We start from the raw sequence: 20,098 nt of genomic DNA on the forward strand, positions 1-20,098 counted from the left end.
CTGGGTGGATCTGGAAGCAGAGGAACTTTTTCCTCAATGTAACAGTGGATCCTAGTAGTTAAGTTAAATGCGGGTTTCATTTAAGAGTAAGCTACTTTCTGAATGCAATTAGGCTTTCACTGATAACAGTAACTTTTACTTTAGTTGGGAAGACATATCTATTATCTCTTAATCAGACAACTCTTGTCTGTCTTTGAGGAAGAGTGGGGGATCTATAACTTTTCCCAAGAAAACTGAAAATGTCTCAATCCTAATGTTAAAGGAATTAGGCTATATTGGGTTAGGAATGAATAAACTACCCCGATGTCCTTTATCAAGTGTAATTCCTCTACTTGATTCTTAAATAATACTAAGTTTACATTTTAATAAAAAATTACTAAAATTCCAGAAAAGTCTTTCACATTAGTTCCTGCTGGTCAATTTTGCAGGTCAAGCCTACAACAGTTGCGCTTTAGGCTAAGACAGCCTCTAGAGGGCAATCTCCTTTCCTGCGAATCCGCCCTAGTCCGCTCTATCCTCCCTCTCACCGCTCCGCCTCAGCTCGCTCTCCGCCTTCCCTCTGGCCCCGTCCCCGATCCCAGGCCCACCCCGCACCGGTCCCATCCCCCTTCCCCGCCCTCAACTATTTCCTCCAGGCGTCGTTCTTGCCCCGCCCCTCCCTGCTGCGTAGCGGAAACGGTCGCTCTGGCTTTCTGGAGGACTTGTCATCTGTGCCCAGCGGGGCCGGACGGCGGTGGGCGGGGCTCACGCGAGGCGCTGGAAGGGTCCGCGTGATTCTCGCTACGTTGCTTTAGCTCTGGAGTGTTTGGCGATGGGGCAGCGGGAGGTGTGGAGGCTCATGTCGAGGTGAGTGAGAGAGCGAGCAGCCAAGGGCAGGCTCTTCAGCGGCGCTCTCCAAAGTGGGAAAAGGGCCGGGGGTGGAGACTGCTGGCCTCGAAGTTTCGAGTCGCGCTCAGAGGCGCAGTTTTGAGACCCCAACCTTGGCCCACCCCAACCTTGGCCCTCCCCAAGCCCCAGCCCCCGTCCCTGTCTTCCCTTTCTCCCTCTAGCATCTTCTTTGCGGCGGCACCCGCGTTTTCTGCCACTCTAGCTCTTAATTCAACCTTGTCCCCACACGACTTGCATTCTTTTGGCCTCAATTTCTTTTCTTTCTTCAAAGTTGGGTGCAGTTTGGGGACACGGAGGGATTCAGCTTAGAGGAATTGTGCGGCATGTTTTGTGCAGTCAACACACACCGGTGCTTTGTCACTTGCTGCACCTCTCTCTGCCCGTGGTATGATTTTATTCAGCTTTCTTGCATGGCTCCAGCGTCAGTGCAGGCATCTGGAACTTTCAGGCTAGTGTTGAGGGACATTTAACGTGGCATGGGGGAGCATGTTTGCAAACGTTGTTTAACTTTTCAAAAGTACCCCTCACTGCACCTTGAGCTCAGCCTAAGAAATCTGGTAGCCACATCTTTAGGAAGTTAGGCTACATGCGTCTTGAACAGCCCACTGTCTGGCCCTGTACTGTCATGTCAGGTAGCAGCTGCGCCCACTTGAAGGGAGAACCATGTTTATTTCATTAAAATAAGGACAACTTAAATTATTGGATTCTTTAAGCCTTAGAGTTTGCCTTCTGGGTTTCCTGAAAAGGGATGGAGGTGTTTCTTTGAATTAAGAAGAATAGTTTCAGGGGAAAGTGTCTAGAATTCTAACACTGTATCTACAGACCTAATTCTCAGTATATATTTGTTATACATTTAAGAGTTGCTTTTCTGCTTGTTTTTTTAATACCTTGAAATTTAGTCCTTGCACGAGCTCATGGAGAGATTTAGTAAATAGTAAGAAAATCAGTACACGTAATCGTTGCTGCCGCTTTTTCAGTGTTGTCAGCAAATAGCAAATAGAGAAACAAACTGGAAAGACATGTTCGTTAAAGTTGACTTAGGAAAGGATCTGTCATTTCCACAATTCAGCTTGGCTTTCTTCCACCCCACGTTCCAAGTTGCAGACTCTGTAGGTGAGGGCAGGACCATTTTGGGGGCTTTGATCTGAGATGCCTTTTCCAAACTCAGCCCTGGAGTGGGCATTATCTTGGAAAGCAGAGGCCAAAGTGGTCCAGTCCGCAGTAGCCTAACCCTCAAGCGTGTAAGGGAATACGGTGCTACGGAAAGTGTTCTGAGAGGAGAAAAGGCCTTGGGCCATGGTTGACAGTGTTGGGCAACCCCACTTGAACTCTGGCCTCCCTTGGCTTCTTTGGTACTGGCCTATTTTTCTAATGCCACTCTCCGCCGCCTCTCCTCTTACCCCAGTGCCAGTTTAGCTCTTGGACTTTTTTTTTTTTGGTTCCCAAATCATCTCTCTTAGCGTAACTCAAATCTTTGTCTAATCTGACTTTCTCTGAGCTCTAGTGCTGGTCACAACCCTCTTAATATCTCAGCTGCAACTCACATATAAATTTACACTTAAGGGCTAGGCGCGGGGGCTCATGCCTGTAATCCCAGCACTTTGGGAGGCCGAGGCGGGCATATCATATGAGGTCAGGAGTTCAAGACCAGGCTGGGCAACATAGTGAAACCCCCGTCTCTACTAAAAATACAAAAAAAAATTAGCTGGGCGTGGTGGCAGGGGCCTGTAATCCCAGCTACTTGGGAGGCTGAGGCAGGAGAATTGCTGGAACCTGGGAGGCGGAGGTTGCAGTGAGCCGAGATTGCACCACTGCACTCCAGCCTGGGCGACAGAGTGAGACTCCGTCTCAAAACAACAACAACAACAACAAAAAAAAGGAAAAGAAAAACAAATTTGCACATAAATATAACCCTTATTCTTTATCTCTCTGTTCATTCTTCTAGATTCTCAAAGTTACCTAAGTTCTTCCAGACTCCTAAACCTTAACCTCTTCCTGTGGATTCAAGTTTCAACAGTAGTCTCAAAGTTACCACTTTTTCCTCTTCCCAGTGTGAATTGTTTCCGTACAAGAGTGCCAGGTTAATCTCGCTGAGGTTTTACTTTAGTGACTGCCATTCTTCTCAGAAGCTCACAGAGGTGCACTTCTGCTTATGCAGTTAAATACAATTTTACCAGCCTGAATTTCACAGATTCGGCCCCAGTATATTCATGAATGAACAGTTACCTACTGTTCTGTTCTACTTGCTGGGAAGCACAGTTCTAGGCATTTTTGTTATCCTATAGCCACCGTGGACTACTTGGTGTTCCTACTGTTCCTTGGAGTCTGAAAGGAGAGCAGATAGGAAACATAATTAGACAAAAGTAATTTTTAGTTACCAATTCCGATAAGTGTCTTAAGGGACACAGTTATGAGAGCCAGATTAGGTAGGGAGAGGGAGTCAGGAAGCCTCATCAGAGAGGTTGCTTTTCGCTGGGTGTGGTGGTTTATGCCTGTAATCCTAGCGCTTTGAGAGGTCAGCGTGGGAGTTCAAGACAGTTCTGAGCATAGCAAGACCCCGTTTCTATAAAAAATAAGAAAAAACTAGCTGGGTATGGTGGCATACGCCTATCCTTCCAGCTTGGGAGGCTGAGGTGGGAGGATCACTTGAGCCTCAGAGTTCAAGTTTACAGTGAACTGTGATTGCGCCACTGCCCTCCAGCCTGGGCAACATGGAAAAACCTAGTCTCTAAAAATAAAAATGACAGGAAGAGATTACTTTTTAGGTTTTTAATAGGCCTCATTGCCTTTTCCATCTGCTCTGTACTCTGCTGAACTCTATTGTTTTGGTTCTTGCTCTTTGACTGCCTCTCTTTTTTACTTCTACTTAGTTGTTTCTTAGTTGATCAAAGGCTCAATCTTTGATGCTCTGTTAGGTTGTTTTCTGTGTTAGGAATCATGAGCCTGAGTGCAGAGGCCGAGAAGGAAGCATTGAAAGATGCTGGCTAGATGGTAGCGTGGGGAAACTGGTGAGCTGGATAGAGTGCTCTGGAGAGGAGGCAGCTTCTCAGCTGCAGGCATTGTTGCCCTTATAGAATATAGACTCAGGGTTTCCATTGCTACTGATTTTTCTGGAAAAGCTGGAAAAACTGCATTTTTAGGTGAAATCTCTTGATTTTTAAATGTTAGTAGTTTTCTTTTTCTTCTTTTTAATCTCTGCCATTCCATCCAGATAATGTTAGTAGTTTTAAAACACTGCTCGGCTGGGCATGGTGACTCAAGCCTGTAATACCAGCACTTTGGGCAGCTGAGGCTGGAGGATCACAGCCCATGAATTCAAGACCAGCCTGGGCAACATAGACTGTGTCTCTACAAAAGATTTAAAAATTAGGTGTGGTGGTGTGCGCCTGTAGTCTTAGCTGTTCAGGAGGCTTGAGTCCAGGAGATTGAGGCTGCAGTGAGCCCGTGATCATACCACTGCACTGCAGCCTGGGTGACAGTGAGACCCTGTCTCTCAAAATAAATAAATAGAATGCAGAAATAAAACGCTACTGACCAATACCACAGTTGCAGTTGGCATCCTTCTGGCAGTTAGTTTTCAGCTGTAGCCTTCTCATTTATTCCTTACAGAAAACGGAGAGATTCCAATGCCTCAGTGATTGTGCATGCATGTGGCATGAGACATACCTTTAGTTCTAACTTCCCTTTCAAGCTCTAGTTGTTCTTCTGTTGAATATTTCTGCTTATGTCAGTACAAACTCAAATTCAGAATTGAATTTGTATTTCATCCTGCAAACCAGTGAGCTTCTTTCCCTGTCTTTTCTATATTCTCCTAGTTGTCCTGGTCTGAAATCTTAAAGTCGTTTTTGACATTCTTTTCCATTGAGTTTTTACTCTATAATAACTCGTAATAATATCACTCCCTTCTGTTTCCACAGCTGCTGTTCTTCATCACCCCATGCCTAAATTATTGGCCTCCTGGACTTGATTTTCTGCTCTATTCACACCTTGCCTACTTCTGGGATAATAATTTTCATTAAGCACTACTTTGTGATGTCGTCTTCCTGCTTAAGCAGTTTCATGTAGTTGTTTAATTGCATGAGGCCATGTTTATTTTATTGGATAATTGCAAAAAGTTCCTGAGTGATAAAGTTCTCATCTAAGACAGTTGTTTATTTAAACTACACACATCATAACCACCTGGAGGATTTGTTAAACACAGATTTCTGGGCCCCACAGTTTCTTGTTCAGTAGGTCTGGCGTGGGGCAGAGAATTTCAGTTTCTAGTAAGTTTCCAGGGGATGTTGACGGTACTTGTCCAAGAACCATACTTTGAGAATTGTTCTCAAAAAAAAAAAAGCCAAGTTAACATCAGCTGAAGGAAATAAGCCTGATAAAGTTAATTAAGAAATTAGGAGTAGCAGGCTGGGCGCAGTGGCTCACACCTGTAATTTCAGCACTTTGGGAGGCTGAGGCGGGCGGATCAAGAGGCCAAGAGATCATGGCCATGCTGGCTAATATGGTGAAACCCCGTCTCTACTAAAAATACAAAAATTAGCCGGGCATGGTGGCCGGCACCTGTAGTCCCAGCTACTCGGGAGGCTGAGGCAGGAGAATGGTGTGAACCTGGGAGGCAGAGCCTGCAGTGAGCCGAGATTTTGCCACTGCACTCCAGCCTGGGCCACAGAGAGACTCCTTCTCAAGAAAAAAAAAAAAAAAAAAGTAGCAGAGATGTGTGTGCCCTCTTCCTCTCCACCAGATGGCAGTTTTGGAGCCAGTAGAAAGGAGAGATCATAAATTCAGAATTACTTGGGGACACTGAATTCTCAATTACATTTTGAGATATAAAAGCTAATATCAAATTTTAAATGACAGCTGAATTTGAATTAGAACAAGTGGGCCAGGTGTGGTGGCTCACGCCTGTAATCCCAGCACTTTGGGAGGCTGAGGCAGGCAGGTCACCTGAGGTTGTGAGTTAAAGACTAGCCTGGCCAACATGGAGAAACCTCGTCTCTACTAAAAATACAAAAAATAAGCTGGGTGTGGTGATGCACACCTGCAATCCCAGTTATTCGGGAGGTTGAGGCAGGAGAATCGCTGGAACCTGGGAACAGAGGTTGCAGTGAGCCAAGATTGTGCCATTGCACTCCAGCTTGGGTGACACAGCAAGACTCCGACTCAAATAAAATCAATCAACCAACCAAATGGAAGCAATATGATTATATAGTATTTGGCAAGGAATTTGGTTGTATATATATATATTTTTGTAATTGGTCCACAGATTTTTGTGACCTATAAATTTTGTGTACAGTGGCTTTGTTTGATAGGTTTACATTAACTTTGAGTTAAATTCTGCCTTATATATAAAACTGGGACTTGGAGTTCTCTTTGTTTATTTGTTAAAACACTGCAGTTAGTACTTAAACTATTACATAAGAGTTGCAAATCTGGCAACACCTTCTTGAACTGACATTTGGGTACTGGCCTCATTAAGGACTAAAGTCATTCTGGATTTTTATACTTAAAATTTACAAAAAGATAAAATTGAGTCAAGTTGAAAACATTTTAGAAATGGTGTTTTAGGGTAGTGTAGTTCACACTTTAAAAGTAATTATGAAAACCTTATTTAGAAAATATCCCTAAATAAGATACGCTCTGTTGCTTCAGTTTCATAATTATAAAGTGTTAGTGTTGATTTTTAATGACAGCTTCCTTCTTTGAAATCATTTAGGGGAGCTTCAAACAAAGTATCTGTGCCTGTGCCCCACCTTCAGAGTTTGATTTAATTGGTCTTGGGTGTGACCTGAGCTTTGGAATTTTTACCTGTCTCCAGGTGATTTTTTTTTTTTTTTTTTTTGGAGACAGAGTCTCTTGTCGCGCAGGCTGGAGTGCAGTGGCACAGTCTCAGCTCACTGCAACCTCTGTGTTAGAAATACCAAAATTGGGCCGGGCGCGGTGGCTCAAGCCTGTAATCCCAGCACTTTGGGAGGCCGAGACGGGCGGATCATGAGGTCAGGAGATCGAGACCATCCTGGCTAACACGGTGAAACCCCGTCTCTACTAAAAAATACAAAAAAAAACTAGCCAGGCGAGGTGGCGGGCACCTGCTGTCCCAGCTACTCGGGAGGCTGAGGTAGGAGAATGGCGTAAACCTGGGAGGCGGAGCTTGCAGTGAGCTGAGATCCGGCCACTGCACTCCAGCCCAGGCGATGGAGCGAGACTCTGTCTCAAAAAAAAAAAAATAATAAATACCAAAATTGTTAGATGATTGGTGCTGTGAAGAAAAGTCAGCATAGAGACAAAAGGATTTCTCAGCAAGCCATTTTTACTTTCTGCAGAAAGGGTGCTGAATCGCAGATGGAACAATGGCGAGAGCAAACTTGACAAAGGAAAAGCAGACATATTTATCCCTTACGCATTTATGTTGTCCTTACTGCTGTGTCGTGCATCCTTTGGCTGGAGCGGGACCTCACACTCTTAAACTGATACCCAATATGCTAATAGCCTAAATAGGTAAGTGCAGGGAAGAACAAAGAATTTGCTTATGAAAGGTTTAAGGAAGCAGTAACATTTTTAAATAAGGAAGGGCATAGGCTGTGAGCTGGAACGTGCCTGTGAGTGTGTCCAATAGTTATGCAGGATAGGGCTTAACAAGGAGTTACTAGCACAAAGCAAGGAGACCTGAAGAAAGTCTTTAAAAGAAACTATTATTTCTAACACTTATAATTTATTCTTTAACAAGAAGAAAAACTTTGAAGAGGAAACTTTTTACTTTCTACACTCTGCCTCCCAGGTTCAAGCTATTCTGCTGCCTCAGCCTCCTGAGTAGCTGGGATTACAGGCGCCTGCCACCATGCCCGGCTAATTTTTGTACTTTTAGTAGAGACGGGGTTTCACCTTGTTGGCCAGGCTGGTCTGGAACTCCTGACCTCAGGTGATCCGCCTGCCTTGGCCTCCCAAAGTGCTGGGATTACAGGCATGAGCCACCATGCCCAGCCAAGTCTCCAGGTGATTCTAATGCACAGACCAGTCTTGGAATCACTGGGCTAGGATAAGAACATTTTACTTGTGGTGAGACAAATTCAAAAATGCTAGTTCAGGAATGTAAACTGTGACCGACTTAAACAAATAGATCGTTTCTCTCTATTGTATAATTCAATTTGAATGTAATATAAAAAGAAAGTAATATAAATTTTGAAAGGTAAGTTGGATTACAAATATTTTTATAAATCCAGTCATCCAAGTTGTGGTTACAAGTGGTAACTGGTCATACTGCCTTTTGTGAAACCTCAGGCTGTTGGTCTTTGTATAATCTCAGAGTATCCTTGAAAAATTAACAGATTGTCAGTTTATCAGTTCCATTAGATAGTATATGTATCTGCACATGTGCACAGCCCTTATCAGGCTGCTGCAGCTACTGATTCTAGCTTTGACCTCTTTCCATAGATCTTAAATTTAGTTTCTTAAACAAAAAGCATGCATCTTAGTATATTCTAACTATAGTATTTTTATGTGCACATCTGTCATTACATTGTGGGTTTCTCAAGGGCAAGAGCTATGTCTTTTAGGAAATTTTTTAAAAAGCCCAAAGCATAATGATACAACTTGATGAATTTTCACAAACCAAGCATACCTAAATCACCAGCACCTGGATCAAGAAACAAGCTTTCCAGAGGCCCTCCTCATGCCTCTCTCAATCAATGCCCTTCCTGGTGTTGCCTTTTACTTTCTTATTATAATGTACATAAGGCACTTGAGTATACTGTTCTGAAGTTTATAGCTTAGTGAACTTATACCTGCAGTCCTGTAATCAGCATCAGGATAGGGACAATTTCCAACGTTCCGTGTTTGTTCATGCCCCTTACCAGGTGACCCCACCCTCACCATTTTCATGTCCGGAGTGGTCACTTTGGTCAAGCTGTGTCTCGGGCTTTGTATTCCTAGCCCAACAAGCACTTTTAAAACAGCAAAAATAGAAGTGTGTTGTGTTTATTGTTTTGTAGCCTGCTCTCCTTTTCTGGTTTGTCATGACTGCTTTTCCGTGTTAGTATTTTTAGTGGTTGTGTAATGGCTGTGTGTATTAATAGACACGGTCTTTAAAATAATGCTCTATTTTTAGACATTTACTTTGTTTTCAGTTTTTCCATCATGTAAATAATTGTGAACATATTTATCAATCAAACTTTGGTCATATTTCTGAGATTTCCCTAGTGCACATGCTTGCAGAATTAGTGGATTGAAGGGTGTGATCATTTTAAAGGCTGTGGATTTGTATTTCCAAACTGTTTACCAGAAAGGCAGTACCAATTTATACCTCTCTCTACAGTGTCTGAGAATACTGTTTGTATTGCATCTTTAACAAACGTTTTTTCTTAAGAGTAATGACTTTATTTTTTAGAGTAGTTTTAAGTTGGTGGAAAAAATGACCTGCAAATTTGAGCAGAAAAGTTTGACAAATAATAAGGACATGTATCAACCATTACAGTATCGTACAGATAAGTTTCACTGCCCTAAACATCTCCTGTGTTCCAACTGTGCATCCCTCACTCCCCCAAACCCCTGGCAACCACTGATCTTTCTACTGATTTCATAATTTTGCCCTTTTCAGAATATCATACAGTTGAAATCAGAGTGTGTAGCCTTTTCAGGACTGGCTTCTTTTGCTTAGTAGTATGTATGTATGTAAGTTTTGTCCAATTTTTTTTGTTGTTGCATAATAGCTCATTTCTCTTTTTCATGGCTGAATAATATTTTATATGGTTGTATTGAAATTGGTGTGTCTTCCAGCCATTGAAGAACATCTTGGTTACTTCCACATTTTGGCAGTTATGAAAAGTTACCATAAAATTCATGTACCAAGTGGCTATACCATTTAAAGTTCCCACCAGCAGTGAATGAGAGCTAAACCTTTTAAAACTTTTTGTTCTAATAATACCTTTTAGAAGAGGCTGAAGCAAAAGGTGATATACTATTTGTAAACTGAAACATGACTACCCACATTACTGTTCTCATTTTATTCCACATTTGTTTCAGGTTTAATGCATTCAAAAGGACTAATACCATACTGCACCATTTGGTAAGTTTTGCGGGCATTATTTGTATGTGTAACTTAAAATGTCATTGTTAGAGAAGTAGAGAAATACTGGTATGGCAGGTTTCCTTGACCTTGGTACATCATGGTTCTCAACTGTAGTGTCAAGACATGGCCCACATACCTTGTAGGAGGTGGCATAAGATTATGGTTAAAACCATGGTTCTTACAAGTCAGAATGCCTGGGTTAAATAATGGGTTCACTACTTCATCTTGGGTGGATTACTTGGTCTCTTACAGCTTTCCTTTTGATATATATAAAATGAGAATAATAATAGTATCTACCTTAGAATGCTTTTAAATTATAAATAAGATAATTGTATTAATCAGCGTTCTCTAGAAGGACAGAACTAATAGGACATATGTATATATGAAAGGGAGTTTATTAAGGAGAATTGACTTACATGATCACAAGATAAAGTCCCATGATAGGCCGTCCGCAAATTGAGGAGCAAGGAAGCCAGTGATGGATCAGCCTGAGTCCTAAAACCTCAAAAGTTGGGAAGCTGACAGTGCAGCCTCCAGTCTGTGGCCAAAGGCCCAAGAGCCACTGGCAAACCACTGGTATAAGTCCAAGAGTTCAAAAGCTGAAGAACTTGGAGACTGATATTCGAGGGTAGCAAGCATCCAGCACCAGAGAAAGATGAAGGCTGGAAGACTCAGCAGGTCAAGCCTTTCCAACTTCTGCCTGCTTTTATCCTAGCCATGCTGGCAGCTGATTAGACGGTGCCCACTCAGACTGAGGGTGGGTCTACCTCTCCCAGTCCACTGACTCAAATGTTAATCTCCTTTGGCAATACCTGCACAGACACACCCAGGAAAAATACTTTGCATCCTTCAATCCAATCAGGTTGACACTCAATATTAACCATCAAAATAATGCATTAAAAAATCTAGCATAGTCTTTGGGAGGCCGAGGTGGGCAGATCACGAGGTCAGGAGATCAAGACCATCCTGGCTAATGAGATGGTGAAACCCCGTCTCTACTAAAAAAATACAAAAAATTAGCCAGACATGGTCGTGGCCACCTGTAGTTCCAGCTACTCGGGAGGCTGAGGCAGGAGAATGGCGTGAACCCGGGAGGCGGAGTTTGTGGTGAGCCGAGATTGCGCCACTGTACTCCAGCCTGGGTGACAGAGTGACAAAAAAAAAAAAAAAAAAAAAAAAAAACTAGCATAGTGCATGGCATGTAGCAGTCATTTTATACGTTAGCTATTATTGTAATGGTACCCTTGCAAAGTTAAATATCCATAGTTTACCAGATTGTAAGGAAGAAATACATTTTATTCACTTTTATATCTCTTATAGAGGCTGACAAGTAAATTGCACGTAAAAACAATAACAGGTCATCTGATATCACTGTATTCTAGGTGGTACTGTAAGTATTTGTCGTGTTATTAGCTCAGTTAATTCTCATGATAGTCCTCTGTAGTACATACTACAGATCTCTTATTTGCAATTCTAAAACCCTAAAACCAAAAGTTTTTTTGTTAGTTTGTGGTAAATGCATTGGCAAAATCTGACCTGGATGTACTTGAAGCTCTTTTAGTTTTTATCCTAACTAGTGTGAACGCTTATGGTTTGGTGCATAAATATAAAAACACTGTATTACTATGTAATCAAGTATTACAAGGACCTAGACTCCTCTTGGGGTATTTTATAAAGCATTTAGTATGTACTGTTTTCAAAATCTAGAAAATTTTAGGAATTAAGGGATTGTAGCCTTATCTCTGTATAACAGGGCAGAAATTGAGGGACAGAGAGGCTAAGTAACATGCCCAGATGTCACAGCTAGTAATTATGAGGTGTGATTTGAATCCTGGCTATCTGTCTTCATAGATTTACTTTGTACGCTCTATAGCCTCTGACAGAGTGAGCACTAAGTAACTACTGCAACTGTGCCTCTGTTAAACCTAAGTGGAGATGGGGATACAAAGCCTGGCATATCCCCTCCTAACTGTGTTAGTCTGTGTTTTTCTGTTGCTTATAACAGAATACCTAAAACCGAGGAATTTGTAAAGAAAAGGAACTTATTTCTTATAGCTAATGTAGGTTGAGAAGTCCAAGGTCAAGGTGCTGCATCTGGTGTGGGCCATTTTGCAGGTGGGTCCTCTCTGTAGAGCACCAAGGTGGTACAGGACATCATGTGACAAGGAGGCTAAGTGTGCTAGCTCACTTCTCCCTCTTCCTCTTATAAACCCATAGTCTTACTCCCATACTAACCCATTGATTCATTAACTCATTAATCCATTAACCCATTAATTTATGAATGGGTTAATCCGTTCATGTGAGCAGAACTGTCATGCCCAATCACCTCTTAAAGGACTCACCTTTTAGTATTGCCACATTCTTTGGAGGGGGCAAATATTTGAACCACAGCACTACCCTTACTTATTTTATTCAGCTGTTGTACATGGAGGCTGAGGAGTTTCCTAGAAAAAAAAACTAGAAGTGGTATCAGTGACTCGTATTTAGACTAAGTACATAGGTGGAATGGGAAGACATGACAGAATCCAGATCACATGGCGACTATGGTGACATGGGGCAGAAAACACCTGGAAAAAAGATAAAGACTCTCAGGGCCTGGGGGTTGAATAGTTCTGAGTCTCAGTGTTTGTTTTTATGAGTGCCTCAAGGGTAGAGAAAATGTATCCCAGGCAATTCTTCTGTGGCCTTTCTGAGAGAGTGAGTGAGTGAGAGAGAGAGACAGAGAGAGATCCTTTTTATTTCATGGTGGAGTGATGGAAGTATGCCATTGATGGCAGTATTGCAGGCAGAGTTATGAGAAGTGGACAGGATTATTTTGCATTAATAGTGTGACATTCGTGGTGATGCTTCCAAGATAGAGGTAGGGAATAGAACCCAGAAGGGAGGACAGAATTCTCCATTTCTGCATATAAGGTTTGTCAAGCTAATGAAAGCCAGTGGAACCTGTCAGTGAAGCCTCATTTGTATCTGTAGACTAATTTGGAAATATTCTTACTACAAAAATATTCAGGGAAATACTTTTTTTTCTTCTTTCTCCATAATCTATTTTAAACTCGTGTTTTTTGTTTGTTATTGTTTGAGACAAGGTCTTGCTCTGTTGCCCAGGCTGGAGTGTAGTGATACTAGCTCACTGTAGCCTCGAACTCCTAGGCTCAGGTGATCCTCCTGCCTTAGCCTCTCGAGTAGCTAGGACTACAGGTATGGACCACCAACCCAGCTAATTTTTAAATTTTTTGTAGAGATGAGGTTTCTATGTTGCCCAGGCTGGCCTCGAACTCCTGGGCGCAAATGATCTTCCTGCCTTGGCCCCTCAGTGTGCTAGAATTATAGGTGTGAGCCACCATGCCTGGCCTATTTTAAATTCTTAAACAGCATTTTAATTTAGTGAGCAAAAGGTCATTTAATTTTGATCTGGATATGGAGAAAACTTCTATTTTCATTTTCTTTTTTTCCTTTTAGAAAGTAGTTCTATTCAGTATTGAGGGTATAGTGTTTGGAGTGCATGAAATGATACTGTGCATATCATTTTCATGACAGCACACATGTTCTTATTATATATGTCCAGATGGTGTCCTAGAATTATTCATAGCCCTTTTAATCCTACATCTGAATCTCTTTTACTCCACATCTAGATACCTAGTTCCCAAGAATACAGTAGATGATAGTGTTTTAGTCCATTTGAGCTGCTGTAACAAAATACCGTAAACTGGGTAGGTAGCTTATTAAAAACAGAATTTATTTCTCATAGTTCTGGAGGCTGGGGAGTTCAAGATCAAGGGGCCAGCAGATTTGGTGTCTGGTGATGGCCAACTTCCTGGTTCATAGACAACCTTGTTGGCCATCTTCTCTCTGTGTCCTCCTGGGGTAGAAGGGGTGAGGAAGCGCTCCAGGATTTCTTTTATAAGGGCATTAATCTCATTCATGAGGGCCAACGTGACCTAATCACCTCTCAAAGGTCCCACCTCTTCTGCCATCACCTTGGGGGTTAGGATTTCAACATACCAATTTTGGAGGGACACAAACATTCAGTCTGTAGTGCTATACAAGCTAATAGTTAGCCTGTTAATATTTCATGGATGCTGGCAGAAGACATGACAATCTTGGATTAGAAAAAAAAAATTTTGTTAGTGGTACAACGAGCAACACTGAGCAAGTTTTCTCTTGCTCCTCAAGCCTCAGGGGAGTGATACAGAGGACCCATATGAGTGTCTGCATTTGCAGAATATTGCATGACAGTGCAACTGTCATGCGATTTGGGAAACCTGCTGGTTTTAGCAAGCTGTAAATAAGTCTGTTGTCTGTCTCAGAGGAAGGCCTTACCTTCTTCTTCATGGTGGCTCACAGCAAAGACCTTCTTCTTCATGGTGTCTACAGCAGAAGACCTTCTTCTTCATAGTGGCTACCTTGAAAATGACCTGGGCAAGGAGTGGTCAGGCCCTTGGGTTCATGGCATACCCATTCATAGCACATCCAGCAGGGGAAATTCCAGTGCTCATGCCAGATAGCATCTCTCAGAAGCTAAGTTCCATTTCTTGACCTAGGTAGTGGTTACAAGAGTTTCGCATTATAGTAATTGACTAAGTTCTGTATTATACTTTGGGTGGTTGTCTGTGTGTGTGTTTTATTTTACCATAGAAACATAGAAAAAAATAAGACAGCTTTATCTGTAGCAGTGACATGGAAAGATGACCATGGCAGGTTGCTGAATTAACCATGGGAGGTGTAGAATAAGGTACAGCATTCTATTTTTGCTAATAGTTTATGGAAAAGTGCCTGAGAAAGATAGACACTAAATCAGTAGTGTTGCAAACCAAGGCAATTTTGGTTTTCACCATTTTACCTGTGGTTGCCCCCTTGAATTAAAAACAAAACATCTTACTGAGATTATGGGTTCAGCTGGATGTGGGAAATCTATTTTGCTTATTAAGAAAATGTTATATTTTATCAACTGACTTTATAGAAATAAGTTTTTAAGATAATTTTTAAAATTATTTTACAGTTTTAGATCTACAGGTAAGTTTAAAAGATAGTACAGAGTTCTTACGTACCTCTCACCCAGTTTCAGTTTCCCCTAATGCGTTTCTACATTGCTATTATGGATTGCATTGTGTCCCCCAAAATTCCTATGTTGGAGTCCTAGTCCTCAGTACCTCAGAATGTGACCTTATCTGGAAATAGGGTTGTTGTATGTGTAATTAGTTAAGGTCATAATTGAGTAGGGTGGGCCCTGATCCAGTATGACCGGTATGCTTATAAAAGGGAAATTTGCAGATGGTCATGTACACAGGATAATGTCATGTGAAGATTGGAGTTATGCTGCCGCAAGCCAGAAAACTATATGAAGCCAGGAGAGAAACCTAGGATAGATCCTTCCCTAGCACCTTCAGCAGGAGCATTGCCCTGCTGACCCCCTGATTTCAGACTTACAGCCTTCAAAACTATGAGACAGTAAGTTTGTGTTGGTTAAGCCGCTTAAGTAGTGGTACTTTGATATGGCAGCCCTAGCAAACTGCCTAATATTCTTACTATGGTACACTTATCAAAACTGAGAACATTGGTTTTGTGGTTTGAATATTTGCCCCCTCCAGAATTCATTTTGAAATTTAATCCCCAGTATGGATATATTGAAATGTAAGGCCTTTGAGAGGTCATTGGGTCACAAGGCCTCTGTCCTCACGAAGGATGAATCCATTCATTGATTAATGGGGTTATGGGAGTGAGACTGGTGGCTTTGTAAGAGAAGTAAGAGAGACTTGAGCTAGCATGCTTAGCTTCCTTGACATATGATGCCCTGTACCTCCTTGGGTCTCTGCTGAGTCCCCACCAGCAAGAAGGCCCTCACTAGATGTATCCTTTTGACTTTGGACATCAGCCTCCATAACTGTAAGAAAAGGAATAAATTCCTTTTCTTTACAAATTACACAGCTTCAGATATTCTGTTGTGAGCAACAGAAAATGAACTAAGACAATTTGTATATCACTGTTAACTCCAGACTTTATTTGGATTTCACCACTTTTTTTTCATTAATATTCTGTTCCAGGAATCAATGACACTGCATTTACTTGTCATGCTTTTTAGTCTCCTCTAGTCTGTGATAGTTTCTCAACTTAGCTTTCCATATTTTTTCATGCCCTTGACAGTTGTAAGGAGTGCTGGTCAGGTAGCCTGTAGAATACCATCTCATCTGGCCTTCTCTGTTGTGTTTTTCACAATTAGACTAGAGTTAAGGTTTTTGGCAAGAACATGACAGAGGAAAATTGCCCTTCTAATCACATCATATCAGGGAGTATTTGTGAGTTTTGATAAATGCATCAGGGAGTATGTGATATCTACATGACATCATTGGTAATGCCAACTTTTATCCCTTTGTGTAAGTATCATTTATTGTTTTCCACTGTAAAGTTACTATTTTTCCCTTTCATGCTCTGCTTATTGAAAGCAAGTTAGTATGTCCAGCCCCCACTCAAAAGGTGAGGGGACAAAGCTGTGTCTCTTGAAAGGGAGATAACTACGTATGTCATTTAGAATTCTGTAAGGAAGATTATCTTTTCTCCTCCATTTATTTATTCTGTGTGAAGTCATGGATATTTATTCTTTGGGCTATCATCTAATATCAAATTATTGATTGTTTCATTGTTCCAGTTCTGGCCATTAGGAATTCCTTCATTTTGGCTTCTGTATTTCTTTCACGTGACCCCATCCTTTTAATTTTTTTTTCTTTTTGAACATTTCCTTTCTGGTGCTAGAAGGTGTGCTCTGGACTCATTTTGTGTTTTCCCTATCTTAGTGCTGGAATCAGCCATTTCTCTAAGGAGCTCTGGTTGCCTTTATTGGAGAATTGCATTTAGAAATCAAGATCTAGACTCTGGGAGTGCTCTTTGCTACTGGGTGTCATGCCTTTCTCTCAGAGAATAGAGCTAGGGTAAGGTATGTATGTGTAATAGAATACATATACACTATGTACTTACCCATATATTCATGCATATCTATAATTGTTTCTGTACTTATTCTGTGTATGTATATTAAACTAAACATGAGTTCATAGTGATGTCTTTGTCTTTAATCCAGTACCATAGGTCAGAGTTCATTCTGTCTTTCTCTTCTAGTTCTAACTGTAACTCTGCTCCTGACAGTGAGAGCCAGGCTCCATTACTTACTAATTTAAGCCTAGTATATATGCAAAGCAGTTGCAGAATTGTTACCTGCTCCCCGCTACCAGGAAAAGCCGTGTTGATAAGAGTACATTGTTGATGTACAGTTCCTTTATCATCCATATAGTTTTCAGTCATTTCACTGATTTCCAAAGTTAGTTAGCTTCCTCATCACCGCAGTCACTTCACTGAGGTTATGTCATAATGTGTAATTCAGTTAGGTTCTGAGAAAGAAAAAATCCTGTTTCCCCAAATGACTAGATCCCCCTCTCAGCCAAGGGGACCCCAGAGAAAGCTGAAAAAATGAATTACTGGCCAAGATAGATTGGGAGCTTGGACATACTTTGTAATACTTCCTCCCTCGTTAGCCACCATTAGGCTTTCTTCCCTAAGAGTTAAACAGAATTTTTCCCCTGCTAATTTCAAGCAACCACCTAACTGTTGCCTTCTTTTTGCAATTTTGACACAGCAGCTGACCAGCATTCCTTCCTAATAAAAGACCAGTGATGATGGAGTGGTTCTGGCCAGTCTGTGGAGGGAGGCTGCACACAGTGGGACTCCATTTCCTCTGTTTCATCTTTTGATGTATAGGGCCTAATTGTGATACATTTAATTGTTAAGTCTCCAACCCAGAGTTAACGTGGCATGCATGTTGCATATATGTTGGCTTACTGTACATGCATGTGCCTCCTGTTTGTGAATATTCATAGCTCCTCCTATAACCTCTTGAATATGTTTGTGTAGCCAGCCAGTTCAGCATAAATTCCCATTTCATCTTTCCCTGGCTAGAAGTGCTTGCTCTTGACTTCTGCCAGAGGCTGTGCTTCCCAGCCTGTGGGTTGGTCAGCCTGCAGCCTCTTTTATGAGAAGTAAAGCTGTCTTTTCCAAACTTACGAATCTCTGATTCTTCAGTTGACAGTTCATCTGTCATAGTCTGCATGCCGTATTGGAATTCCCTGATATCCTGGGTAATTTTTTTCCTTTTTAAAAGATAGTTCATGCTATGGTTTGAATGTATGTGTCCTTCCAAAATTCATATGTTGGAGCCTAATACCAAATGTGTTGGTATTAAGAGGTGGGGCTTTTTGGGAAGTGATAAGTCATGAGCACCCCACCCTTATGGATTAGTGTTCTTATAAAAGAGGTTGAAGGGAGTTAACTAGTCCTTTTTGCCCTTGTCCTTCCTTGTGCCATGTGTGGATACACAGAACTCATGAAAAATAAGGTCTTACCAGTCTCTGAATCTTGAACTTGAACTTGCCTTGATCTTGATTTTGAACTCCTAGCCTCTATAACTGTTAGAAACAAATTTCTGTTCTTTATAAATTACCCAGTTAAAGGCATTTTGCTGTAGCAGCAGGAATGGACTAAGACAGTTGGTGTACATTAAAGTTCACTGTTTGTGATGCACATTTCTGTGAGTTTTGACAAATTTATAAATGGTGTGCCCACCACCCCAATACCACGCAGAGGAGTTCCATTCCCTTACAATTTTCCATGCTTCCACTTTGTAGTCAGCCGCTTTCCCTTCCCCCAACTCCCTCTCCCTCCTCTGGGGATTGAGATTGACTGCCTTGTTAAATTTTCCTTTTCTTTTGTCCCCAATTCCTTTTCTTCAGCTGTTGTTGACAAGCGCTAAGGTCTTTAGGCTATGGTCTTAAAGTGCTTCTCTTTTGAGATGAAGACTTTTATTTAGTAGGCCTCTATTTCCTTCCCCCACTGGAATGAGACATCAGAGCCCTAGGGCTACAAGCTTGAGGTTTTCCTTCCCCTCCCTGCAGATAAAGCCTTTTGTTCTGTGTGGGAGATAAAGGGAAAGGATTTAGCAGTAATCTCTGTTTCCCTCCTGAGCCCGCACCCTCTGGCTCCTGTCTTTGCTAGGAAAGCCTGGTTGGGTTCCAGGAAAAAAAGTCAGGAAGAGAGTGGGAAATGTTAACTAAGATTAACATTTTTAGTTAATCTTTCTTATGGCTTATGCCCCTGGTAAGCAGGGGCGGCTGCTTCACTTCTAATTACAACATTCATGTAGATTTCTCTTTAGACTAATTTATAGCCATTGAGACAGACAAGTGTCTGATCTTTGACAAACCTGACTAAAAGAAGCAATGACAAAAGGATAACTTATTCAATAAATGGTGCTGGGATAACTGGCTAGCTAGATGTGGAGAATTGAAACTGGACCCCTTCCTTAGACCATATACAAAAATTATCTCAAGACGAATTGAAGACTTAAATGTAAAACCCAAAGCGGTAAAAACCCGGAAGACAACCTAGGCCGTATCGTTCTGAACATAGGAATGGGCAAAGATTTCATGACGCAGATGCCAAAAACAATAACAACAAAAGCAAAAATTGACAAATGAGATCTTATTAAAGTAAAGAGCTTCTGTACAGAAAAAGAAACTATCAACAAACATACAAGCTACAGAATGGGAGAAAATGTTTGCAAACTATGCATCTGACAAAGGTCCAATATCCAGCATCTATAAGAAACTTAAATTTATGAGAGAAAAAAAACTTTTCAGAAGAAGATACACATGTGGCCAACCACATATGGGAAAAAAAAAAAAAGCTCAGTATCACTGATCATTAGAGAAATGCAAAACAAAACCATGATGAGATACCATCTCACACCAGTCAGAATGACTATTATTAAAGTCAAAAAATAACAGATGCTGGGAGGTTGTGGAGAAAAGGGAACGTGTATACACTGTTGATGGGAGTGTAAATTAGTTCCACCGTTGTGGAAAGCAGTGTGGCGATTTCCTCAAAGAGCTAGAAACAGAACTATCATTCGACCCAGCAGTTCCATTACTGGGTGTATACTAAAGGAATATAAATTACACTACCATAAAGACGCAGGCACACATATGTTCACTGCAGGACTATTCACAATAGTAAAGACATGGAATCAACCCAAATGCCCATCGGTAGCAGATTGGATAAAGAAAATCTGGTACATATACCCCATAGAATACTATGCAGCCATAAAAAAGAAGA

The 20,098-nt window shown here is 41.4% G+C and overlaps 1 protein-coding gene across 3 annotated transcripts in view; it reads left to right on the forward strand.

Moving 5' to 3' along the window:
- Positions 1-690: 690 nt before the first annotated feature.
- The window catches only part of HIBCH (3-hydroxyisobutyryl-CoA hydrolase), a 118,264-nt gene continuing 98,856 nt past the window's right edge, over positions 691-20,098 (forward strand). Inside the window, exons 1-3 of one of the 3 annotated variants that reach the window (XM_050751917.1) lie at positions 761-846; positions 7,206-7,380; positions 9,901-9,943. Coding sequence is in view for 1 of the 3 variants with exons in the window: in XM_050751919.1 (XP_050607876.1) it covers positions 812-846; positions 9,901-9,943 (78 nt within the window). In the remaining 2 variants the exon portion in view is untranslated. Of the gene's footprint in view, positions 847-7,205; positions 7,381-9,900; positions 9,944-20,098 lie in introns of all 3 variants that reach the window. The other 2 variants (XM_050751919.1, XM_050751918.1) reach the window with 2 other exon arrangements.

This window comes from Macaca thibetana, chromosome 12, assembly GCF_024542745.1.
Source record: "Macaca thibetana thibetana isolate TM-01 chromosome 12, ASM2454274v1, whole genome shotgun sequence".
NCBI lineage: Eukaryota > Metazoa > Chordata > Mammalia > Primates > Cercopithecidae > Macaca > Macaca thibetana.